Source organism: Delphinapterus leucas, chromosome 2 (assembly GCF_059928025.1).
Source record: "Delphinapterus leucas isolate spDelLeu-1000000601 "Yukka" chromosome 2, BTC_Dleu_Yukka2, whole genome shotgun sequence".
NCBI lineage: Eukaryota > Metazoa > Chordata > Mammalia > Artiodactyla > Monodontidae > Delphinapterus > Delphinapterus leucas.
In genome coordinates, this window is record NC_143130.1 from 166,603,439 (window position 1) to 166,630,837 (window position 27,399).

At 38.7% G+C, this 27,399-nt stretch overlaps 1 protein-coding gene and 1 pseudogene across 2 annotated transcripts in view; one reads left to right on the forward strand and one right to left on the reverse strand.

The window, feature by feature from the left end:
• Positions 1-1,874: 1,874 nt before the first annotated feature.
• On the reverse strand, positions 1,875-3,631 carry LOC111176175 (elongation factor 1-alpha 1 pseudogene; annotated as a pseudogene).
• Positions 3,632-6,473: 2,842 nt separating this feature from the next.
• TTC8 (tetratricopeptide repeat domain 8) overlaps positions 6,474-27,399 on the forward strand; it is a 51,092-nt gene continuing 30,166 nt past the window's right edge. Inside the window, exons 1-7 of one of the 2 annotated variants that reach the window (XM_089908093.1) lie at positions 6,474-7,148; positions 16,639-16,716; positions 22,234-22,354; positions 23,461-23,524; positions 23,639-23,798; positions 24,014-24,103; positions 26,508-26,552. In XM_089908093.1, coding sequence (XP_089764219.1) covers positions 7,035-7,148; positions 16,639-16,716; positions 22,234-22,354; positions 23,461-23,524; positions 23,639-23,798; positions 24,014-24,103; positions 26,508-26,552 — 672 coding nt within the window. In that variant the 5' untranslated portion in view covers positions 6,474-7,034. The remainder of the gene's footprint in view (positions 7,149-16,638; positions 16,717-22,233; positions 22,355-23,460; positions 23,525-23,638; positions 23,799-24,013; positions 24,104-26,507; positions 26,553-27,399) is intronic. The other variant, XM_022576327.3, reaches the window with a different exon arrangement.

The window sequence follows — 27,399 nt, forward strand, 5'->3', positions numbered from 1 at the left end:
CTCACCTGGTTTTCTTACATCTGCTTTCTTACATCTCTGACTGTTTCTTCTTGGTATGGTTCATCTTTCCTCTTTTCATTAGCTGTCCCTGAATGCTGGGGGTCTGCAGGGTACTTTCTTTGGCTCTCTTCTCATTCCACACACTCTCCATGGTGTATCTCATCCTCTCCATTGTCTTCAGTGAGCAGACGTATGATTAGATGAGTCTCAAATTTTCTCTCTCTCCCTGACCTCTTTCTATGGCTTCTGACATGTATCTGTCTCCAGTTATCAACAGAACATCTCCATCTGGCTGTCCCAGAGACACTTAAAATCATTATGTCCCATTTGAATTTAACCCTTTTTTTCTCAACTTATTCTTTCTCCTTCATTCTGATCTTGGTGACTGGCGCCCCCTCACAACCTGGAAACCTGGGAGCTAGCTTAGGTTTCTCTTTTTCCTTAGCCAAATGCCCTCCACATATCCAATCAAGTGTCCAAGTCCTATGGATTCTACTTTAACATTTTTCCGCCTCTTCTGTCCATTCTCCTTACTCCCAGCTTCTCACACCTTGACTCCTGCCATATATCCTAAGCAATCTCCTGTCCTTCACTCTTAATTAGTCAAGTTGCTTTTATTCCCCTATAAAACTTCTCTGGGGGCTTTTCATGCAAACTCCACTGTATCATGTGTCACATTCAGTCCACCTTTGCCTCTTCTTTCCTTCCACACTTTCTTTCCTGGTCACATGGCTCCATGCTGTTGTGAACCTTTTCCTGAGCTGCTGACTGCAAAGCCCTTCACCAACCATGTGTGCAGAAGTAGAATTGCCCAGTCCTGTGTCTTCACTTGTATCCATTACCCAGATAGGTTTTATTGAACTTATTTGTTTACATGCATTACTTATTCTGTATCTCTGGCATCTCATAGTTTGTATTTAAAACCATTTTTTTTGCATCAACATCAATATCAACAGATATTTATCAAGCACTTCCTCAAATGGGAAAATGAGAACTACCTTCAATGTCTTTGACATTGTCCCAAAGTGCTCTATCTCTAGCATGTAATAAATCTTTTCTGACTGAAAATTGATGTGATCCCTGGTTGCACATATTGCTGGTTTCCACTCCAATGAGTCTGTATGTTCTTTGAAAAGACAATGTAATTATGCCTTACTTGAATTAAATTGACTTGATCTCTACAACCTTCCCATAAGATATTTACTATTAGCATCATCATTGTCATCATAACCCTCCTTCTCAGCAGCATCATCACCCCCATATTATACGTAGTAGGGAAATGCTATGGTGGCCTCTAAGCATACAACCTAGCAGGCTATCCCAGAGGTCCTGGAACTGAAATGCTCATAAACCAAATTAAGATGCTGAAATCATTTAGTTTGTTAAATCTAATTAAAACATACAGTGAGAAGCAAGAGGAAAGAGATTAGGTAGGTTAAGACATTTAGTGAAAGCAGGTAGAATGACCACACTACTTGGGGGTCACTTAAGGCTCCTATATCCTGACTCTTTGCCTCAACTGCCTACACCACAGATCGTGTGGTTATAAGAACCAGAGTTGAGGGCAAACAAGCAAGTTCAGAGGTGGAAGGTTCATGGTCCCAAAATGCTTGTTCTACTGGAGAGATGAAAAGGCAAGTATGCATGGCCACAGCTACAGCTCGGTGATGACTTGGTGGGCAGCAGTGCATGCTTTAACCACAGGATAAGTGGGCTAGAATGGGTTGATACCAGTGGGTGGCCAATTTGAGGTAGGTAAAGCTGAACCATGCTTCGTGAACATTTAAGGTTTTGCTTTCCGTCGCTCTCTATCTACAAATTAATACTCTCATTTGTTTCATCAGTTTAATCTACATTTAACACATAAGTGTCTATTTTTTTTCTTTTTTTTCTCATTAAACTTTTTTAATGGGTCTCAAATTCTGTGACAGATTTTTGGTCAAGTTGTTTCCATTAAAAAGTACTGAGTTTAAAAACTAATAACTTAAAACTGCCACACACAAAACAAATGGTCCACAACACATTCTCCTTTCCTTCTGAAGGTTTTACGATGCATTGTTATCATTAACCAGTCTTTTGCTATTAAACTTAAATGGCTAATTGGACAAAGTTCTGGGGCCATTCTTCCACCACTGATTAAGACTGGGGTGGCAGGTATTGGGGATAACACTCATTTAGCCCTCTGAGCTTTCTGTGCAGACTTGGTGACCTTGCCAGCTCCAGCTGCCTTCTTGTCCACTGCTTTGATGACACCCACAGCAACCGTCTGTCTCATGTCACGAACAGCAAAGTGGCCCAGAGGAGGATAGTCAGAGAAGCTCTCAACACACATGGGTTTGCCAGGAACCATATCAACGATGGCAGCATCACCAGATTTCAAGAATTTGGGGCCATCTTCCAGCTTTTTCCCAGAACGACGATCAATCTTCTCCTTCAGCTCAGCAAACTTGCAGGCAATGTGAGCTATGTGACAATCCAGCACAGGTGCACAGCCAACACTGGTTTGGCCTGGATGGTTCAAGATAATCACCTAAGATGTGAAGCCAGCTGCTTCCATTTGTGGGTCATTTTTGCTCTCACCAGCCACATTGCCATGACGAACACCTTTGACAGACACGTTCTTGACATTGAAGCCCACATTGTCCCCAGGAAGGGCTTCACTCAAAGCTTCATGGTGCATTTCAACAGATTTCACTTCAGTTGTCACATTGACTGGAGCAAAGGTGACCACCAGGCCAGGTTTGAGAACACCAGTCTCCACTCGACCCACAGGGACAGTGCCAATACCACCAATTTTGTAGATGACCTGGAGGGGCAAACGCAAGGGTTTGTCAGTTGGGCGAGTTGGTGGCAGGACGCAATCTAGAGCTTCAAGCAGTGTGGTTCCACTGGCACTGCCATCCTTACAGGTGACTTTCTCTCCCTTGAACCACAGCATGTTAGCACTTGGCTCCAGCATGTTTTCATCATTCCAGCCAGAAACTGGCACAAATGCTGCTGTGTTGGGATTGTAGCCAATTTTCTTAATGTAGGTGCTGACTTCCTTTACAATTTCCTCGTATCTCTTCTGGCTGTATGGTGGCTCGGTGGAATCCATTTTGTTAACTCCAACAATTAGTTGTTTCACACCCAGAGTGTAGGCCAGAAGGGCATGCTCACAGGTCTGCCCATTCTTGGAAATACCTGCTTCAAATTCACCAACACCAGCAGCAACAATCAGGACAGCACAGTCAGCCTGGGATGTACCTGTAATCATGTTTTTGATGAAGTCTCTGTGTCCTGGGGCATCAATGATGGTCACATAGTACTTGCTGGTCTCGAATTTCCATAGGGATATATCAATGGTGATACCACACTCGCGTTCAGCTTTCAGTTTGTCCAAGACCCAGGCATACTTGAAGGAGCGCTTCCCCATCTCGGCAGCCTCCTTCTCGAACTTTTCAATGGTTCTCTTGTCGATCCCACAACATTTGTAGCTCAGATGGCCAGTAGTGGTGGACTTCCCGGAATCTACGTGTCCGATGACAACGATGTTGATGTGCGTCTTCTCCTTTCCCATTTTTGCTTAGGTTTAGCGGTGGTTTTCACGACACCTGTATCCCGGCGGCAAACCCGTTGCGAAAAAAGCCATCAGTGTCTATTTATTCTATGTTTAACGTGTCCTATAGGTTAAAGATGTACTTACTATGTATTCTTAACATTTCCTATGAATTTCATCCATCCCATTGTTCTTTAAAGCAGAGTCTAAAATTCTTAAAGCAGAATCTAAAATTCTTAAAGCATACAGAAAACACTTATTCTGTTATGAATGAAGCACATTTCTGAGGTACAGGGCCATTAAACCACTTGCCTAAGATCCTCACATTTAGTGCATGGCAGAAACAGGGTTTCAAATATAGGAAATCTAGCTCTAGAGCCCACTTTTTAATCACCATCCTATCTTGATTCCTAATTTGCCTGAGAAAACACAGCTAGCAAGTCTAATCACAAGCCCAATGCTCTTTCCTGTAACTACTCTTCATGTATAAGTACCCTTGGGGCAGATCTGTCTTTTTCTTCTCTGCATTCTTATCACCAAGCATAGGAGCTGTTGATCAAGAGAATACCTCATGTTACATTTCTATTTTTAAGTTTAAATGGCCTGAGTGATTCCAATTTAACATTCAAGAAAATTTAACCTTTTGTATTTAAAGTTACAGTCTTCCGTATCTGATTTTAAACGGAATTAACCTAAAGAGATCCAGTTGCTAGAAAGCAAAAGATAAGGATCCATGAACTGAGATCTAGCTCTGATTGTGAAATTGACCCGTTCAAAGAGGTTAAGTTGTTTCTCTATGCTTCATTTTCTCCAGTAGGAAAATAGCCCTAGTAATTCTTATCCACCCCCTTCACCAGGAACTGTTACATCTACTATTTTTCCTATCACTAGAATGTCATTAAAAAAAATAATGGTTGGGAATTCCCTGGAGGTCCAGTGGTTAGGACTCCACGCTCTCACTGCTGAGGTCTCAGGTTCAGTCCCTGGTCAGGGAACTAAGATACCACAAGCCGCGTGGCATGGCCAAAAAAAACAAAAAGGTTTCTGCATTATGGATTAGTAATTATAAAATATGTAACAAAATCTATCTATATATTCATAAAATTAACTATACACATATTAACAAGATTAAAAAAACAAATCTTTATAACCTTTTAAAGTAACATTTTATGCCACATTTGGACATGCTTAACAATCTGCAATGTGCTAAGATTCTACAGTTTTTCTCGTCCACTTGACTTTTCTGAAAGAAAAAAAATTAACAGCCTTCTGGAAGAAGCTGAGATGAATTACATGTTCTTTAAATTATATATATATATATATATATATACACACACACACACACATTTTTTTCTCTAGGAAGTTGACGATAATCACAATGTATACAAAACCATTTAGAACTCAGCACAGAGGTTGTTTAACCCTGGCTGCCCATTAGAATTACATGGGAAACAAAAACAAAACAAAACAAAAAAACCAATGCTCCAGCCCCACATCAAACCATTTAAGTCAAACTCTCTAGGAATGGAATGTGAGCAGCTGTATTTTCAAAAGCACCACAGACATTCTACTAAATACTTGACCAGCCCTCTTCAAAACTGTCAAGTCATCATAAACAAGAAAAGCCTGAGAAACTGTCACAGACCAGAGGAGGCAAAGGAGACATTGATGACTAAACGTAATATGGTATCCAAAGTGGGATCCTGGAATAGAAAAAGGGTATTAGGGGAAAACTACGGAAATCTGAATAAATTGTGGAGTTAATAGTAATATACCAATGTAGTTTCCTTTGTTGTGACATATGTACTGTAGTAATGTTGTTAACAATGGGAAACTGGGTGGGGAGTAGATGGGAACTCTCTGTACTATCTTTCTAACTTTTCCATAAATCTAAATATCTTCTAAAATAGTTTACTTAAAAAAATCTATCTAATATGGAACCAGGGTTGAGAATCACTTACATAGATTCCACTTACATTTTACCAGAAAACAAAAGGACCCTGTGAAATATCGAGCCCAAGTGCCAGTTCCAGCATGTATGGTCCTAAAGTCCTGACCCCTAGAAACAGTGGGCTGCTGCATTAGAACCGGTTACATTTCTAGAGGCACCTCCAGGGAAGCACAAATGGACTAATTGTAATAAACATAACTGGAATAATCACAATCCTGATAATTAATTGCTTCCAAGATACAAAAATTCAAGAATGACTGCTTAGTAAAGGAGAAAAAACTACTCACAACCCATTTTTTATTTTAGAAAGCTTTCATTTTGATATATATGAGACGTATATATATCTGGATTCAATATAATGTCTTCATTATGGTACCTTAGTGGTTTGAGAAAATTACGAGTGATTTATCTTTACTAAGAGCTGTTAGTTCGCTTCTTATCTGTAAAGGAGATTTAGAACTGATCAGAAAGTTCTTCAATATCGAGTTAACTTTTCCTCTCCTGTCTCTCTCACTGTGGTAGGAAGAAGGCAAGGAAAAAATATCCCCTAGTCCTCCATAATGAAGTCAACCTGGACTTAGCTTGGTCACACTTCTCTTTTCCTAACCATAAAAGATATTTGTCATCTGTGTAAATCTCTAGAGGAAAGTCAGAATTGTACCTGAAGAAATCACCCTGCACAAGCAAACATTTGACAAACAACAAGTACGTGGAGATGGTGTTTCAAAACCTCCTTAAAGATTTTTTTTCGTACATTATTTTGTTTGGCAAAAATGTCACCGATTTATAATCCAGAACCCCTAGGCATCGTGGAATTAACAAATGGTATTAACAGTTTGTAGTCATCTGGGTTACAATCCAGCTCCCTAACTCCACGCCACACTAGCTTAATAATTTCTCTGAGCTCATCTCAGTTTCTTATCTGTAAAACGAACGGTTTGGACTAAGCAATCCTCAATGTACCTTTTCATTCGGACACCGAGATTGGGTAAGAGGGATTTAGAAAAACAGACTGGGAGTTTTAGGATTTAGGTCTCTGGGTTCTGGTGGGCGAGATGGTATTGGAGAAACTGTTCTCATGTTTGTGTTTTTAAAGTCGGAGGGATAAGTGATAGGGGTAAGAATGCCTGAAGAGTAAGAGTATGACAACGACCGGCCGTACGTTCAACTCTCGGGATTTTTCTGGGACTGGCAGAGCATGCGGAGAGTTCGGTTGCCAGGCAACTGGTCCTCCTCTGGGTGGGTGGAGGACCCCAGTTGCAGGTGTCTAAGTCACTGCCTCTTACTTTAGCCACGGTTCCTTCTTCTAGAAAATTAATGAAATATGTAGTCTTTAAAAGTATATGATTTTTAAAGCCAAGGTTTGGCAGTGCTATAGCTGAGTTCTACTCGAGGGGGGTTTTCTTTTTCCTATTCTCAGGCGCGACGCGGGGCGCCTCTCTGGCAAGGCCCCTGCCCCCGCGCGTTGCCGGGCAGGGCTGGACGCCGCCTGCTCCTCGCCCCCCGCCCTCCCTGAGCCGGGCCCTGGTCTTTCTCGGAGCCGCCATGGGCTCGGAGATGGATCCGCTGCTCCTGGCCTGGAGCTATTTTAGGCGCAGGAAGTTCCAGCTCTGCGCCGACCTGTGCACGCAGATGCTGGAGAAGTCCCCTTATGACCAGGTACAGGCCGGACCCCGTCAGCCCTGTGGATCCCGGCAATAAGGCTGAGGGCTCTGGGGGATTCCCAGGTCCCCGGGAGGGGTCTCCAGGGAAGAAGGCGCAGGGCGAGGTTGACCTTGTGGTCAGCACAGGCACCTGGAGCGAGACCCCCTGGAGCCTTGGCCGGTGGGTCCTTGCCCGCGGGACCCACGAGTGCTGTGCCACGACCGCCCCCTCCTCAAACTTCAGCAGCCCCTTTCCTTCAGACGTCGCTTAAAGGAACAATTTGGTGACGAACTTTGTTAGTTCCTTTATACTTGCATGTGGATGGGCTCTTAAGCTCGCTGCACGTACGGTATTGATTTCTAAAACCATTATGTATAAACATAAAGATCTGTAACTTCCCACTCCCTGTTGAAATAGCTGCCTTTTTTTCTTTTGATCAAACGTGTAATCCTTCTGCTTCATCTTAAGACTGTTGTCCAAGAGTGGGGAACCTTCGATGCTGGGGCTTGAGTGCAACTTGAGGCAAATAATGCAAATTAGAGGAATGAGAATCTAGGAGAGGATAAGATACATTCATTATTAGGAGGGAGGGATGGGAAAAAAGTTCCTGTAAAAGAAGGAAAGATGGCATTGATTATAGTAGTTTATTTAGGGTTTCTTAAATAAAGTATAATATTAAGTAAAGTGAGTGAAAAGGCTTTTATGCTAGGTATAAGAGAGGTACAACTCTGGGGGTCAGGTAGTTCCTGGAAGAGACAAAAAAGGAGAAAGAGGGAGAGCAGAACTCTGGTAGCTTGTGAGTACGTCTATTAAATGCAGAACGTACCCATGTAGTTATAGTTTCCCAGCTTTTCCTCTAGTGGTGTTGCCTTGGAGATGTTAGGAAAAAAAAGGAAAATTGAGGGGGAGTTCCGTAAACTGAGGCGTGAAAACTGTCACTAGGCTCTGCCTTAGTGCCCAGCAAATGGATTGAGGATAACCTATTAAAGTAAATCTTTTGGCCTTCGGATAGATAGCACATCTCCCACAGAGCAATCTGTGTTAGTAGGAATGCTAAACTAGGTTGTGCTTGTGTTAGGTCACATTGGTTAATAGGACTGCATTTCCATAGACAAGCACGCTTCCAGATATGTTTCCTGGCATTGTAGTCCCACAAATGCTGCTTAAAAAAAAAAAAGGATTTCACCCTCAAATATGTTTGGGAACCACGACAAAATATGGACCCCTTTACATTTGTACAACCAAAGTTTGTTACAAACTAGTGATGTACCAGACATTGTTCTATTTTTCCATTGAGTTAGGATAGTTTCCATTCTGTGTTCCAAAGAACAACAGTCCCAAGAGTGCTCAGTGAAAGAAAGTTTCCTCATTAAATGCATTTGGGAAATGTATATTCCCTACTTAGAGATTCGTACTAAAGGTTCTGAGGAGTTCTGCAGAAAGAAACTTTGCCTAATTTTGATGAATACAATAGTTCTGAAACTTATTTGATCACTGATTCCTTTTTTGGCAGTGGGCGAGGCTCAGATATCTTTGTTGTTATCATCCTAGGGAGATGTTGTCACATTAGGAAATGTGTTATAGGCAAAGCAGCAGTGTTTTTATTAATGGTTAAGACCTTATAATCTTTTTTAAACCATTTTTAACCATTGAAGTATAGTTAATTTACAATGTTGTATTAGTTTCAGGTGTACAGCAAAGCAATTCAGTTATACATACATATATTCTTTTTCAGGTTTTCTATTATAGGTTATTACAAGATATTGAATATAGTTCCCTGTGCTATACAGTAGGTCCTTGTTGGTTATCTATTTTATATATAGTAGTGTGTATATGTTAATCCCAAACTGCTAATCTATCCACCACCACCACCCCCCGCACCCTGCTATCCCCTTTGGTAACCATAGTTTGTTTTCCGTGTCTCTAATCTTAATGATGTAATCATAGTGACATTCAGTACTGCAATTCAGGTTTAGTTTGTGCTAGACACTGTGATCAGGACTTTACAGTGTTCAATGACCTTTTATTGAGTGCTTACTACTTGCCAGGGATATATTCTATAAATTATGTGTATTTCTTTGCTTAGAATAACCTTGCAAAGTATGTAACAAAGATAATAGGTAACATTTATTGAGTATTTACTCTGTGTCAGGCTTGATTCAGAGGGTTTTATATGTTATCTCATTTAATCCTCAGCTATTTTAGGAAGTTGGTACTATTTCCCCCATTTTACAGATAGAGCACACTGAGGCACATGGTGAAGTAATTTGTCCAAAGGTACAAAGCTGGTAAGCCCATTCCCTTTGTCTATCCTGTGCTGCTTCTTTGGTGCTTATGTAGCCTAATTTTTCAAAACTCTGTGTTTCTGAACTTTTTCCAGTACATTTTCCCATGTGCTGTTCCTTTTTCAAGATTTTTAGCTAAATGGGAATTTGACATATCTGTGTACTTGGATTAAAGGCTCTGAGAAGTCCTGAAGGAAGGTAACCTGCCTAATTTTGATTAAGACAGTATTCTGAAACTTACTCGACCACTGACTGATTCCTTTTTTGGGGGAGAGGTACAAATTTATCCTGGGGAGATGTTGTCACTTTGGGAACTGCATAGGCAAAGCATCAGCATTTCTATTAATGGTTAAGAAGGAGCTGTAGCGGAGATCTTGACCCCTTTCCTTGTACCTAGGGAGAACAGGGTGAACAAATTAAGAACTTCATTTAAAGTCTCCAAAATTAACAGCTAAACAAGGCAGTAACTTGGATCTTTTTATTTGGCCTCTTATATCGTTCCCTTTAGGCCTTGCTGGCCCTCTTGGAAACTTAAGACTTGTTACAAGGAATGGTTAGTGGATCTTATTTTGATAATGGTAGTGAAGAATAAAAGATACAGGATCATATTGGGAAATATTGCTGTTGTCATTGGTTAACCATCTGACATGGTTAAGATCATTATGGCAACAGATCTTGTTAAGTCCTGGCCTCTTCCACTGTCCTATTTATTGTGGATTTGAAATAATACTTCGTAATGTGATACATAATTAATTTTAATATCCTAGAAATGTTTTTTTAAATGTAATTCTTTGTTACTGTTTTATTGTTATAAGCAGGGGTTGATATGTTTAGCTCCTACAAGTACCAAAGGCTGCCGAGGAGAATCTACCAGATCTAGAAGAAATTTATGACATTTTTTCCCTTTCTAATCCTTTTTATTTGTTATGCTGAGATAGTTTATTTAAGAAGGAACTATATATAATCTCAGAATGACGAGTAGCACTTCACCAGGAACATAAGTTTTGTTTTTGTTTTGTTTTGTTTTTTGCGGTACGCGGGCCTCTCACTTTTGTGGCCTCTCCCGTTGCGGAGCACAGGCTCCCGATGCGCAGGCTCAGCGGCCATGGCTCATTGGCCCAGCCTTTCCGCGGCATGTGGGATCTTCCTGGACTGAAGCACGAACCCGTGTCCCCTGTATTGGCAGGCGGACTCTCAACCACTGTGCCACCAGGGGAGCCCGGAACAGAAGTTTTAACTTGATGTTACCTTGCCAAACCGGCCTTTGGTTTCCTGGTTAGGGCCTCTGAAAAGTTTACATGGCTCACTCCTATTAGTTATTCTTTGATCCAGCCTTTAAACACTGCGCTTTTTCTCTGTATGCTTCTCTTAGCACCAATTTGTGCATTTTGTATCCAATTGTTATTTCATTTTGGAAATATTTTCCATTATGATTTCCCCAAGCTTAAAGCAATCCTGCTTTTTTCTTAATTAATTAAAAAGAATTTCAATATTTATGTTAGAGTGCTGATGCATTTAATGAGGAGCTTCAGGAAGCTTTAGGAGGTTCCTTTGATTAAAAGCTTGAAAATTCTCATTCTTTCTCTTAGAATATGAGTCCAGGATGGCAGATCTGTATGGAATGGCACAGAATCTGGCACACAGGTGCCGTCATTATGTATTTTGCTGAATGAGTGCCTTGATCGTATTCATATATGCATCTGGATGGTGTTATTTATGTGTGCCAGCTTCCACTCTGTTTATGGAGATCACCCTAATTGCCTGGTGGTCTTTGCTTCTCCCTGCCCCCCATCCTAATTCTCAGCACCATAGGTTCTTACATGTATTCACCTTTTCATACACATGTAATCGCATTATGGACATTCTTAATTCATTTCTTATCTCGAGGGTCAGTTTTTTTTTTTTTTTAATCAGTTGAGCAAATTCTTCCTGGATCCCTCCAGGAGAGTGTTTCTGATAGTCATTATCATCATTGGTATTTCTTCACAACGCTCTTGTTTCAGTGGAGGAAGTTAAATGGAGAGACTAGCAATCTATGAAAAGCTAACGGTAATGTGATCAGAGCAGAGGCAGATGACTCTCAGCCCCTGCGGTTTCCCTGGTTTATCTTCATGTACCCCTTTAGCCTCATGGGCTTTTCTTTGAGGCTTCTACATTTTAAAGTAGAATATTTTTCCTCTGCAGCTTCTTGAATTACCATTCCTGTGTCACGCAACTGATTTGATTACAAATGAGTGACTTTGAAGCAGTGCCTGGACACATGGAAGAGAAAGGAAATTAAAATATTTCTCCTGAGTGCCAAATGGATTCATTTTTGCTCTTGCTTTTTTTTTTTCTAGAACAAAAATAGCTTTTGTTTTTTATGTTAATATTCACTTTGGGTTTTGCTTATTTTTCTCCCAGATGAGGAGAACCTCTCTAAAGTGATTTGCTATTTGCTAATCTTTTTATAACCTGGTCCAGGGAGCTTCAAAAAGACGTTTTGGTGGTGATACATTAACCTTTTGGAATGAAGCCCACCTCTAAGACTATTTCTTCTACATTTAGTTCTCCTTTAAGAGATACCATTTTGGTATAGTATCATCAAAAATATTTAATTAGTGCCTTGTATTTTCTATTAGGACATGTGGATTTTATTTAGTTTTGATTCTTGCCAAAGTCAGAGTAGTCAGGTTGGCTGGAGAGGTATGATATACTGTGGACCAGCTTGTTTCCTTAGAGTTACACAATTTTATTTGGATACAGGAGGACTGAAGGGTAGGTTGAAGGTAATAACATGATGTTTGGGAAGGGTTCCTGAAAAAGATGGATTCTGAACTGCTTTTCCCAGATGCAGAATGGTGTGAAACAGAGGGCAGGGTCTGTAAGCATGAAGGACATTAAAGTTCTGATCAGTTAAGAATAAAGAAGGATAACTGGTTAATTCATCATCGTAGTTTCCCCATTTGACAAAAGACAGTAGGAACAATCAATTCATAGAGAAGTGCTATCTTTTGTCAAAGTTTTCTCTAAATCGTGACTAGAAAAGTGGTTAAAAGTTATAAGGCATAAAAGAGAGAAATGCAAAATGGCCTTCCATGCAGCAACATGACCTAGAGGGAATGCTTGCTTTTACGGCTCATGTCGGTCATCCTGATTAGTTGCTTAATCTGATTACTGTTCTTTGTGTTCCATATGTCAGATTCATGGCTTTAAAAGCAGCCCTGATTTTAGCTCCAGTATAATTCAACAGTTCATAAAACATAGAGGTAGTCGTTGATTTTTTTTAAATATACTTTTCTTAATGAGGTAGATTTCTGATAGATTTTTAAATTGTTAAAATCTGTGATTCTGGGAGTGGGAGGGTTAGCTGTTTATCAGAATGGGGGTAATTCACATTTTTCTTGCCACCCGCAATCTCTGCTTATAATGAGAGAGGAGGGGGTTATTACTGTCAATGGTTTGAAGGTGGAGAAAAGGCTGAAAGCCACTGGCTTAGATGAAAGGTCGAGAAGCAGGGGTCCCCAGTGAGCTGTACGTTAGTAGCTGGTTGAGACAATGATCTGGTGATCCAAGCCAAATAAACATCTTTCTGAATGATTATCTAATTTATTTCCTCATTGGGGCCATGGAGACTTATAACCAGGCATTCTTTTGATTCTGTACTCTGCAGAGCAGTTCATGTTGCTGAATTTTACAGATTGCATTCCCACTTGGCTCCTTGGTCACTAGATTTCCCTAAACCTTCTGAAATCCATTCATTTCTCTGTTCTCTTACATTCTTTTCCTTCCTGTTTTTGCTAAATTCTGAATAATGACTCTGTAGTTTAAGAGCAGAGTTGGGCAGACTCATTAGCCAGAGTAAGTATTGGTGGCAATTTGGAAGTTGCATTCAGAATCATCTGGAGATTTAATTCCCTAAAGTAATAGCAACAATCTAAGAGAAAAAGCTATACCCTAGGGAGGAAGGAAGGAAGCAAACTACTGTGAATTGAAGTTTATGCTGGTGAGTTTTTGCTGGTTCTAGGCAGTGCCACTCTACTTTCCCTGTCTTCTTACTTTCACGGAGATTCAAAGGGAAGTTTTAATTTGATGTGCCATAACTGGGAGTCAGTTCTGAGTTCTGAAAAAGGAAGTAATAGAGAGTTGGGTGCTTTTCTGTTCATTATGTACATGTATTTATAAAGAAATTCTGTGTGGTTAATACTTCTTGTTGAAAGTACTACCACCTTATACTTCATGAACTACTGTGGTATAAGAACTCTGAAAATTATGAAATAATCTTCAAGGTTTTATTTTTAAAGCTATCCTATAAAGTAGGCACTAGCTCTAATTTGAGAGGAGGACTGGGTAATGGAGGTTGTTCAAGGTCATGCAGCTAAGTGGCTCCCTGTGGATCAAGCCCAGGTTTTCTGACTCTAGGCCTGGGCCTGATGCTTTCTACTCAAACTATGCTGATAATACCCATGGAAATAATTTGCTAGACCAAGTGAACCTAACTTGTGGTTTCCTGTATATGTGGATTAATTTAAATCATAAAAACTATAATTGAGAGAGACCCAAATGAAGGTCTTAGTGATTTAAAAATTAACTCACTAAATTTGGGCTTCCCTGGTGGTGCAGTGGTTGAGAGTCCGCCTGCCGATGCAGGGGACGTGGGTTCGTGCCCCGGTCCGGGAAGATCCCACATGCCACGGAGCAGCTGGGCCCGTGAGCCATGGCCACTGAGCCGGCACGTCTGGAGCCTGTGCTCCGCAACGGGAGAGGCCACAACAGTGAGAGGCCCGCGTACCGCAAAACAAAACAAAACAAAATCACTAAATTTGCCCTGTCTCTAAATTAAAATATCCTGACTCTTTCCTCCATCGTTCTGCTGCTCCTGGTGGATCTCCAGACCAGCCATACCTGGCCTTGGTCTTCCCACACTCTACAGTAGTCTGCGTTCCGGCCTTGCTATGGTCTCATATGTAAAGCAAAGTGCATGCTCTTGACTGAGAGTGTCTAGGTTCAAATACTGCCTGCACACTTTGACCTCAGAATTATCCGTAAAATGGCCATGATAACATACCTACCTCAAAGGGTTGTTGTGAGGGTTAAGTTCATTAACACATGCTAAGTGATCAAAAAAGTGAGCTGCTATTATCTCTAGTTAGCTAGAGATATTTGCAGGTGGAATTCTGTCATATTTTTCTGAAAGGATTGCTGGTAATCTGGAGAGCATCTGTGAGGAAAGTGTCCAGTGAAATTGATGATAAAATGATGTTGAATATAGTTCATAGATCATTGGTACACAATCATTTCCAGAATAATCTCTTTTTACCCCGACTTCCTTATCTTTTATGTTCTGCTTTTCTGTCCTCCATCTAAGTCATCTGTGATTGGTCCATGCTTGAGTATGGCATTTAACACATTGTACTGTAATTTATTTAATTATGTGCCTTCCCACATAGAATGTTTTCAGTGCCTCTCGGGGTTCCAGGGATGTCAGGAGAATGTTGTGGAATTAACGTATTCTCTGCCTACTCGTGGTTAAGCCTTGCCTCCATCTTCCATCCATACCACCTCACCGGTCTCTACACCTTTCCATCCTCTCGCTTCTCATTTTCTTCTCATTTCACATCAGGTCCCTAATGTTCTTTACCTGCCTGGTAAGTCGTAAGTGCGATCCTGCGGAGCAGGACGAGACACAGAGAGCATGAAGGCGTTCGTTGGTGAACAGAGCACTCTGAGGCTGAGCTGCTGGGGTCAGTTTGGGCCACTGGAGGAATCTCCCTGCAGACTAACAAGCATCCAGCATTTACTTACTCTCCGTGGCTCTGTCTCCTTTCACTGTTTTCCTTTTCAAACGCTGTGTACAATCACCTCTGGTAAACTTTTTTACCTGTTTCTATATGAAACTTATTTTGTATCTCTCCTACACTTTACGCTTCAATCTTGCCTTATGTATCCAACTCATTTTTTTTAATCTCCAAGGTGGACTGGCAAGAAAGAGCTCTGGCTTCTTTGTGTGACCTTGAGCAAATTACATGACATCCCTGAATTTGTTTACTGATCTGTAAAATGGATAATAACACTTACCTGCCTCCCTGAAATGGTTGTTGTGGGACTCAAATGAGATAATGGGGGGTCATTTAGACACGTATACAAATAAATAGAAGAAAGAATAGAAGGGGTTATTTCTTCTGTCATCTCTTTGCCTGTATCAGTGTATTTCTCTAAATATGGATTGTGGGATCTAGGAAGTCTATTCTTTTTCCAGCGCGCTCTCCTGCACGCTGGCATTGAAAACCTCCAGTTGCTGTGTCTTCTTAGCTGCTGTTTTGTGTTCTGTTCAGCTGATTGCCAAGTATTCTCTAACTCCCACCCCCTAGGGCTCCCACTTTCTAGCTTAGTTTAGCCTTTTCCTCTCTTGTTGCTACTGTGTGTCATGTGAAATTGCTTATCCTTGCTTGGTGACCAGATGGTTTACACATTGCTTGCACACATAATATATTCTTTAAAAAATATTTCGGGTATTCTTTTTGGATTTTAGAGCTGTAGAAAGCAAGGAAAGCAAGGATTTTTTTTTTCTTTCCTTTTTCTGTTTCTTAGTAGCTTTCCCAGTAAAACATGCTGCAGATTGAGTGTTCAGAGGCTGCTGACTGTAGATGTGAAAGTGTAGATCTTTTATAAATAAATTTGTTATAAATCTGTGTTTTTAACCAAGGCATTTCTATTTAATTTTGGACAGAAAAAAACCCTGAGTTTATCAGCACCTGACCCTGATATATATTACATAGTCTATTTACAAAAATTTCTCGGAAGACATTGCAGTCAGAATTAATTTCTTATCTTTAGCCACTGATCCCATTATGTTTATGGGGAATAGAAGGGTTTATAGTATGTGGATTTTCCTCCTCCTCCTCAAGGGATTAATGTCTGAATGCTTTAACCACCATGAACTTGTTTTTGAATATAAAAATAGCTTCCTTGGTATAGTTGTAAAATTATTTTTAATTCCTGAGATACTGTGAATTCATTAAATATGTAAAGATCTCTTCTCTGTGCTCTAAATGAGGTAACAGTAATTAGAATTTTCTGATCATAGAAAATTTAGCACTCTTCAGTGGATGGGGTGTTACTTGTACAGAACTTGTGAGGGCACTTTTGGGGAAAGATTAAAGTTCATGTTTGGGTTTTTATTGAATGAGTTTGAGTCCACCTACAAATACTTGGTTGGTCATTAAGACTTTTAATTTTAGAAACTGTATTATCCTAAAAATGTTTACAACCTTCTTAATGCTTTCCAGGAACCAGATCCAGAATTGCCAGTGTCTCAGGTAAAGGTTTAGCTGCAACCTTTAGTTTAGAGAATAGTTTAATTACTATTGCTTAGTAGTTGCTATAGATTAGAAAATTTGCTGCCTATCTACTTGTGCTGTTATAAAATTAGCTATATCTACCAATCATTCTGTAGATATAAACTATTATATTTCTAATACTTTGTGTCTGTGGATGTAAAACTAGGGCACTCTACTCATTAAGACTTGTAGCTTAAATAGAAATGACCAATATTGACCTAGAGGATGAGAAAAATAAAGGCGGAGGCAAGGGGAGTCAGAGGCTTAGAAAGGGCGCCAAGATGTCAGGAGTGTCTGAAAAGACTGTGATGGATTGGATCATAGGTCTTGAGTAAAGAGTAGGCCGACTCCGCTTGGGAAGGTCTTGTTTTTAGAGAGAGGTGCCTGCCACTGTGAGGAAGAAAAGACTTGGCCAGACAGCCACATCTACCAAATGAACTTTGTTAGACATGAGAGGTGGCCAGAGAGACCTGCTAACTGGATGAGACAGTAGATGAGTGGAAAGGGAACCCAGGAAGAGGAGTCTGGTTAGGGGGCCTCCTGGCCAGTGAAGCTTTTAGCCCAAGAGTGTTTCCAGTAAGTCTGGGAATAAGGAGAAGGGACGAGAGAGGTGTAAATCAGAGAACTTAAATATTGTCAGGGGTTTGCCCTGCCAAGCAAGAGTGAATTTTAAGTGTTTTTTAGATAAATAAACAATTTGAACCTCATGGGGTTTACATGTGTAATTATCAAACCTTTTAGAAGAAAGTAGTATACAAAATACTCTGATGGAGGCCTGTGTAGTTTCAAACAAACATGGTAAATAGGTTAAAATGTAGTACTCTGTTCTTTAAAAGGATGACATTTGTCATTGGAATGTTCATAATCATGATTTCCAAATTGATAGAGCGTGGAAAACTATTTTTTGTATAATACATGTACAAGTCATAAGAATCACCTAAGGTATAAATAGAGTAAGTAATGTGCCTTTTGTTTTCAGTAATTTTGGAAGATTTTGATTAAAGTTAAAATTAAATTAAAACATCAATAATTTGCATTGTTGGTATGGTTTGAAAACTTTCAGTGGTATTTGAAAGTTTCAGACCAGCACAGGGACTTCATGAAGGACCTGTATTTGACGTTTCCTGCTCTGTTACTATAGACTTAATTGGATAGTGATCTAAAAGAATCGGAAGGGAACAAGGCTGACTGGATTCTTTTGAGCTCACTATTCACACTTTTTGCCTTTCCTCTTTTGCAGGTTTTTATCACTTCAAAATAAATGAGGCTTTACAATAACAATTCAACATTTTGTGCCTAAATTTTCATTTTCATAGAGTAGGCAGAGTGTCACATGTTACTGATTCTCATGATGTCTAAATCAGGTTAGACAGACTGTTCTTTTGGTAGCTTTATTCTAAGAATAACTTAGTAAAATTGTTTCTTACCTGTCTTAAAAGGCTTTACATAGCCTTGCATTCTGTATTAAGAGGAACAAAACAGTGTAAACCTGCTTTACTCAGTCAGTAGAGTTTTAACCTTTTAATTTGTCTATTTTTATCACTGAAATTGGATTAACCTCACAGAAGGTAGTACAGGGAAGTCAGTATTTTCCTGATGTTAGCTGGCAGACAGTTGCCTCAAGAGTAATGTCCTGTATATAGACTAACTCAGCAGGTAAATGAGATGGGATTGTGTTTCGCAGATAAAAAAGGAAATAATTGATGTGATGATTACTCATTTAGATTGGGAGGATCTATGCTTTTCCCTTAAAAAAAAATTCCTAAGCATCTATTATTTTTATCGATTTTACAGGACTTCCAATACGGAGGTATTCAAATTTATCTATATAAACTGCATGACCCTGTCATTTATTAACAACTTAAGTATTTCTGATAAAAACCAGTTTATAGTTTTATTAAGATTCAAGTGGCAGTGTAGGGTTACCAGTTTGCTTTGTTATGCATTTTATTTTATTTTTAAAAATTTTTATTGGAGTATAGTTGATTTACAATATTGTATGCATTTTATTTTAATCACTGATTAGTTTTGAACTTTAAAAAAATTTAAACAGGCAGAGGAATTTAGGGCTGTAAAACATGCTTGGCTTGCCTCCAAAATAAAATGTTTTCATTAAAATTCCGAGAATTGTTCCTGTTGCCCAGAGCAGTTCTTTGAATACAATCTGATGTTTAATCAAGCAGTGATACATGATTTTCAAGGTCATTTTTTGTTAGGATAGAAGGAGGAAAGTCAGGAAAATTAATATTCTCAAATACTGATGAAATTTAAAATTAAGTAATGGTGCAAGTAGATCTTATTGCAGATCTTTAAATATCAGAAATTCACATCATTATTTCTACTTCTTAATAATGAGGTTTTAGAAACTGAAACAAATATAGATTTACCTTTTTGAAAAAGTGAATTCTTATGGAATAAAATTAAAAAAAAAAGATCTTCCTATTTGGCTTCTGAAGCATATATTCATTTGGTTGGGAGGGAATAGTGGATTTACATTCCTATGTTTTGCTTAGCCTGATGTAAAATAATTTGCACCTTCTTAATATTTGAGGGGTTAGTAGAAGGATAGAAGTCAAGAAGCATGATGGATTGGACTATGAGATAACAGAATGGGTATGAAAATAGTTTAAAAAATATGTGCATGGATAATTAATATCCAACTGTATAAATGATACTGTAATAATAAAAATTTGACTTTTAGAGAGTCAATTTAACTAGGACTCCAAATCATACTCCTGAAGCTTTATTAACTCCTCATCATGGCATACAGGTGGCATACAGGATCCCTCACTGGCCCCTGCCTTTTTCTCCAGCTTCTTCTCAAGCAGCTTCTCCTCAGCTGAACCTGATTCTTCTACCACATTCTTGTTTCTCCATATGAGCCCTCAAGCTGGCCTTCCTTTGCCCTATGCGCTCTACCTGGCACGCACTCTCCTGTCTTGGCCGTGGGGCAAACTCTCCTCCTTTACCTTTTCTTCCACCCCAAGGCAGCTGCGTGCCTTTCTTTGTCCTTCTATAGCATGTTCCAGGTTTTCGTTTTTACACTTTCCCCATAACGCTGAAATTCTTATGAGCTAGAACTTGGGCTGTGACTTACTCATCTCTGTTCCCAGGACCCGGCATGCAGTAGGTGCTCCCTGGGAATATGGGAATGAACTAGTGAAGCCCACATCCTGCTTTACTGTGTGAACAGAGGATGCTGCCGTCCTTCCTCTTGTCCACCGGAGGTGCTCAGCAAAGAATATGCCCTTTTGAAAAATTAAAGCCATCAGATACTTGCAGGGCAATAGGAACTGTGAGGACTTAAATCAGGATTACTTATTTCCATCTTTAAAGTTAAATTAAACCGTTAGTCCAAGCCAGTGATGAGTGACGACTTCCTTGACCCCTGAGAATAGCTGTATCAGTCTGGCAACTTTCCTAATCTTTGGTGGCTCCCACAGTTAGATGCAGTTCCAATTGGAACTGACTTTTTAAACAAAAAAATTAGTTCTTTGGGTCCATATTCTTCTCATTCAATTGGGTTAAATTTACACATAACGTTTGAAATATTTTATTCTAAGTTATCTGTTAAGAATCCAGTAAACCTCAACCAGAAAAGTATAAGACAAAACCCCAATAATCTAATCAAATGTAATTTCACTTGAGGAACCTAAATATATTGTGAAGACAGCCTTCTTTTTTTTTTTTTCCCTGTGGTAGGCTGTCTCTTGTGATGACAAGCTCTGTGGACAGCTGATATTATATATATCTTTTTTTTTCATTTCAACATTATTTTTTTAATTTATTTTTTTATACAGCAGGTTCTTATTAGTTATCCATTTTATACACATTAGTTGTATATATGTCAATCCCAATCTCCCAATTCATCCCACCACCACCCTTCCCCTCCCCCCCCCACTTTCCCCCGCTTGGTGTCCATACGTTTGTTCTCTACATCTGTGTCTCTATTTCTGCCCTGCACATTCAATCCCCTCTTGGCATCTGCTTCTGGGAGGACCTGGACTCACACAGGGGAGATAATACCTCATGGTGAGGACCAAAGGCAACAATGTAATTTCCTTTTGTTCCCATTAAAAGGAAAGCATGAAGACTTAAAAATTCTTTTTCTTTAAAAATTTTTAAAAATATACATTCCAATTACTTTAGCCCACAAAAGGATCTCTGCCTTCTAATTCTTGTAAAACCATTTTCCATGTAGCTCATTTGTCACATATCATGCATTGCTTTGCCTTGTTATTTAATCCAGTAGGTGATACGTTCAGGAAAATTAGGATCCATGTCTTTATCTTCTCGCATTTCCTTCTCAGAACCTAGCCCGGTGCTACATAAGTAGGAGGTGCTCAATAAATACACACTGATGATTCAGTGCATCTCGATATCCTTATGTGAGGACTCTCTGGTCCTCTTGTAGCCTCCATCTGTTCCTCCCTCGGTCCCTTGCCTTCATGCAGCATGCTTCACAGCCAGATTCCTAGTATGATGAGGCCTAACCCCTTTCCAGATTTCCCTTGCTGCTGCTCCCCCTGTAGTATAGAGTCGGTCCTATACTGCTGCCTCAAGTGTTGCCTTCTCCCCAAATCTGCCACAGGACACCAAGCTTTATTGCTCCCTGCTTCTATTGAAGCAGAAAGGTAAACTTTTCTGATAAAGCAGTTTTAAATATTTCACAAGGTATTTAATTGTGCACATCTTTACGTCTAATTTCTCAGGGTAAAGCAAAGCTGATGAGATATTTTCTAGGTTCCTTAATTACCTTTCCATTTTTTTCCACACTTTCTAACAGGTTTACTCGCTGATCTACTGGCTAGATCACAAAGCAACCAAGATTGTGTTGATTAGTTATTTGGGAAGTGGGAAAAATTAATCCTAGTTCAAGTTAAAATTTTTGGAATACCTATTGTGTACACAAACCATAGGTGTGATGGAAAATTCAAAAGTGAACAAGGTAAAAAAGCTTGTGTTCTGGGGGAAGGGAGGGCAAACATATGCCCAAATAATTATAGTGTTGGTTGAATATAGTAAGTACATAATAATAGAAGTGTAAAAGAAAGTGCTTTCTAAGAAAGACAAGAGGGAAGTAGGCTCAGAGTTAAACTATCAGGGAAGTCTTCACGAAGGACTTGGCCCTGAAGGAGAAAGGCAGAAAGAACACGTGGTTGTAGCTTTACTCATCTGTTTTCAAATTATTATTCTAGTAAAATTTTCTATAAAGATCTTCTTTCACTTATAAAAAGGCATGTTAGAAGACTACTAGGTAAGTACCACACTTTTGTTTACTAGGTAATTGATCTATTGATTGTTTCTTGATTAATAATGACCTTGCCTTCTTGTATTAGTTCCTGGACATAGCCCTTTAAATTAGTATCATGCATTAAGTATGGTAAACATGTTTGATAAAAAATTAGATAATAATAAAGGATGGCTGATTTCTATAGGCTATGCACTACTTCTAATGCAATTTAAGATATGCTTTATCTTATCTATGCTTTTTAGGCAGCCTGGATTTTAAAAGCACGAGCACTAACTGAAATGGTGTACATAGATGAAATTGACGTAGATCAGGAAGGAATTGCAGAAATGATACTGGATGAAAATGCTATTGCTCAGGTTCCACGTAAGTACTGGTTTTTCAGTTAAGTAAATGAAAAGCCATTAGGAGGAGGAATACTCTCTATGTGTACTTTTTTATAATAAAAATAAGACACATACATGAAGCACGTGTATGCATGAAAAAATATTACCTCCATTCTGCCTTATAGTACAAAGGCACAATTATATTATCTTAAACTTAAGGTGTGAGATTGATGTATAACTATTTTTCAGTAGAAGCTATATTATGCATTTTAAAATATTTTATAAAAAGGCATTCTATCTGAGCTGCTTATCTAATATATCAAAGATTGTTTATCTGAGAGTCTAAACACAGGAAGCATCCAAACAACAGAAGTGTTCTAAAAAAATGATAATTTGAAAACATCACTTCATTGTAATAATTGATGATTTGCTCTAATGCATGATGTGAGGTGATGGAGTGATTTGCTAGGCAGTGACTGTCCATCAGGATTGTCACAGTGGCCTAGTCCCAGCTTGCAGGTGTGCTGCTGTGAATGGTATTGGATGATTACCATGACATATGGTATCTTGCTTGTAATTTGTTAGTTGTGACAGTTATCAGTCATTTATATATGTTTGGAAGGTAATAGCTGTTTTAATGCTTCAGTGGAAATTGAGAAAAAAAAGTACATATGTTTCATGTTAAGATGTCTTTTTTCCCTATCATTTTGCTCTTTTGGAGTTAAAATATCTAAATTCCAAATATTGGGGGTAACTGATCTTTTATTGGGAGAAGAAGTTTGTATGAAAAATAAACTATGAGTATAGAACTGTCATTTTGATGTGTTGGAGCTTTGGAGCCTGCCTGTCTTGAGTTTGAATGCTGGCTCTACTAACAGGTTGACCTGTTTATTTAAATCTCTAAGCCTTTGCTAAATGGGTTAGTACTACCTACCTTGCAGAATTAGTGTGGAGATTAAATGTAATAACAAAAGTAACATGATAGGTACTCAATAAATATTAGTCTCAAACACATTACTCTAGATACATTTCCTGTTACTAATGTCTTTTTCACCAGGCTAGCACATTTGTGAAAATTGCATTAGTGGACAGTTTTTACAGATCAATAAATAATATACAAATTGAATTTGCCATCTCATCTTATAGGTCCTGGAACATCTCTGAAACTCCCTGGAACTAATCAGACAGGAGGCCCTAGTCCAGCTGTCAGGTATGTTCAGTATACTCCTATTTCATTCCCTTTGCCACTAAATATTGACCAGGCTGCATGAGAATCTTCCTTTATTGATCTTCTTTGTATTTTAACAATTTACAATCTTCACAGGCCGATCACTCAAGCTGGAAGACCCATTACAGGTTTCCTTAGACCCAGCACACAAAGTGGAAGGCCAGGCACTATGGAACAGGCCATCAGAACACCCAGAACTGCCTACACAGCTCGCCCTATTACCAGCTCATCTGGAAGATTTGTCAGGCTGGGAACGGTAAATTCTGTCAGCTTTACCATAGCCTTGTATGACCAAAGTAATTTATGTTATGTTAATCATTTTTCACTATTTTTATAGTAGACAATTATATGGAAAAATTTTGAAGGTGATTCTTTTTACTTGTGTTGGCTTTATAATTTTATGCACATTAAACTCAATTTATGTTTCAAGAGAAAGTTTCAGATTTCTTGTTCTATCATTTTTCCCCATAGGCTTCCATGCTTACAAGTCCTGATGGACCTTTTATAAATTTATCTAGACTGAATTTAACAAAATATGCCCAGAAACCTAAATTGGCAAAGGTATGTACTTAAAATTATTTTATGTTATGAAGTAATGTTCAAAATGTTATCATAACATTACAGGAAATGGATAAAAATTTGTGAAGAAAAGACCTTGTCTTGATTGAAATGGAAATGTTTAATTATTCTAATATCTAAAATTTTTCTTAGTATTGAGTTAAGGAAAGTCAATCAGAAATAAAGCATATATACCATTATAATAGGAAATTCTTTTTCTCCTAATAAAGAACAGCAATTTATAACAAAGAAAGCAGATGTTACCCATTACCCACCATCTTTGGGTAATGAAGTTTAGGAGATCATCTGTATGTGTGTGTATTTTTCTTTTTCAGCTTGGACTGTTCTCAGAAAAATAATTTTCTATCCTTGTAGGATTTTATAACTGTCAAAAAGAAGATAAAAAAATGTTCTCTTTCTAATTAGTAATTAATCAGGCATCTCAATAAAGATTTCTTGAGCCAGACAGCAGCAAGCCAACTACATTAGTACTTCTAACCATTAAATGCTCCTCTAAATTAAAGAGAAAGTGAGAGCAAGAGAAAAAGTGATAAGAGAGTGAGAAGGGAGAGGGAGAGGGAGAGAAAGGAGGATGTTCGTGACCTTTCCAGTACAGAAAAGTTTAGAGGTGAGCATGGAATAATTCAGAGCCAGGAGCAGTTAGCTTCTGGAAATTGGTGTAAGCCTAGCTCAGGTTTTTAGCTGTAATCTCTATGAATTCTGTGCATGAGTGCTGAGCTCATTCCTATTATCAGTTCTACTGGTGTTTAACATATTTAGTAAATATTAAACACTCTAGGGAAAATGAAAAAGGACACTAGCCATACAGACTTGAATTTTAAATCAGGAAAAGGAATGCCAGTTGGCAAACAAGGAATCAGACTATAATAATGCCAATGATGTTTTTCTTTTTTTTTTTTTAATTAATTAATTTATTTACTTTTGGCTGTGTTGGGTCTTCGTTTCTGTGCGAGGGCTTTCTCTAGTTGCGGCGAGTGGGGGCCACTCTTCATCGCAGTGCGCGGGCCTCTCACTGTCGTGGCCTCTCTTGTTGTGGAGCACAGGCTCCAGACGCGCAGGCTCAGTAGTTGTGGCTCACAGGCCCAGTTGCTCCGCGGCATGTGGGATCTTCCGAGACCAGGGCTCGAACCCGTGTCCCCTGCATTGGCAGGCAGATTCTCAACCACTGCGCCCCCAGGGAAGCCCCCCGATGATGTTTTTCTTAATTTCTTATTTGATAGCAACCCAGTCAACTTCATTTAGCAAAATCATAAACTTTTACTTATTTCCCTTTCCTTTATGAGGAATATCTGATTCCTTATCTTTTTAGGCCGTTTATTTGAGGTGGCTGAATGGCTACTTAATACCATTGTTGTTTTCTAACCAGGGAGTGTAGTCAGTAGAGGCATTTCCCTCAAATTAGGATGCTTCCAGGACAGACCTGGTCTATGTTACTAGATTTAGACGAGCTAGATTTTGCATTTATTTAGTGTGTTGTAGAAATAATGCTAGGTTTCTCTGTCTTTGGTCCCCAACTTGCCTTGACTTATCAGGACTCATTTCTAATATTGGCATATTGCTTGGGGTGGCTGGTGACTCCTTGACACTGTCTTGGGTGTTATAACATCCTTTTCATGGCAGTGGTAACACCAACTGCTCTCATAACTTTTTTTTTTTTTTTTAATAAGAGAACAAATGGAGGATTAGGAATAGTTTTCTAAAGAGGGCCTCATCCTAATTTCTTTTTTCTTTTTTTGTTTGCCTTCAGGTCATCTCTGTTAATAATCTTGATATCTTTCAGGGGTGCTAGCCTCTTTGCAAGTATAAAATAATGGTATTATGGACAAACGTAGTACCACCAAGCGGTAGTCCGGTAAATGCTTATTTATCCAGATAGGTTGGGGGCAGTATTAGAATAATGATTCTCAGCCCTGGCTGCACATAGAGGCATCTGCATATTAAGGAAAAACTCCCTACTTTACAGTTAAACTCTACTTTGTTTCAAAAAGAACTTCCAGATTTTCCCATGTCTAAAGTGTCATTATTAATATCGTAATCACTGTATAATACATGTAGTTTTATGACAGTCCTAAAGTTGGTCTTTTCATTTGTCTCTTTCTGATAAAATAGTATGTGTAATATGAAAAAAATTGTTGAATTATTTGAGCTTTCCAGTTCGTATTCTGTGAAAACAGGAATCAGTTATAAGTAGCCTTATTTTAAAATGAATGGTTGTAACAAATGGTGGATAGACCCTTTACTTATAAATCCCAGGCACTTTAGAGCACTTTGTTATTTTGGTTCAATCTAGCTGCTGTCAAAATGGCCTTTGAGTTTTGATATGACAATAAAGTACCTTTGTTAAAATAAAAGCTAATGTATTTTTTTGCATTTTTTTTCTTCACAGGCTTTGTTCGAGTATATCTTTCATCATGAAAATGATGTTAAAACTGTAAGTTTTGAATTTGCACTATTTTTAATGTGATTTTTATGACTTTGGGGATTTAGATTCTGAAATGTTCTGTTTCTGACCTTATAAACAGATGGAATTATGAAGATTGGAGAATTACTGATACTTTCAAATCCACTGTCAGTTTCAGTAGGAAACTTTGTATAACTATGGAAGTCATAAGACTTGTGCCTGATCCATAGAGTAGTAGATCTCCATTAAAGGGCAAGATATAGATAATTGAGAATGCTGCGTAGTATGTTTGTGTTAAAGTTTATTTTTTATACTAATAGTTAGCATTGTTGATCCGTTTTCTTCTTTGGTCCATATAGTGATTATAGGTTTACTAATACATGTATTTCTGGTCTCTTTGTAGTGTTCCCCATCTCCTCCCCTTTAACATTTTATAATAGAAAATTTCAAACATGTGCAAGTGGAGAGTATAATGAGCCTGTATCAGTCATCACCCAGCTTCAACAATAATCAATAATCAGTTGTCTTGGTAGCCTTTCAACAGAGAATTTTAAGGTTACATGCTCAGGACTTCTCCATTTGTGTCATTTTTCAACATACTAATATGCAAATGAGCAGTAACTTCACAAATCTTGTCCAATCAAATGTAGTTAATTCTACAGTGTCTAATGATAGTATTTTCTGTCATTTTCTTATTCAAGGAAAAAACCTTATATATTAAGTATTCAGGAAGACAAAAGCATTTTTCTCAATTGTGTTTTCTATGTGTCAACCATTATGTTATGTACTAGGAAAACTAATAAAAATATGATATTTGTTCCTGCCTCTACAAGCCATGTAATCTAGCTGAGGAAATAAAATTGACATAATGAAACAG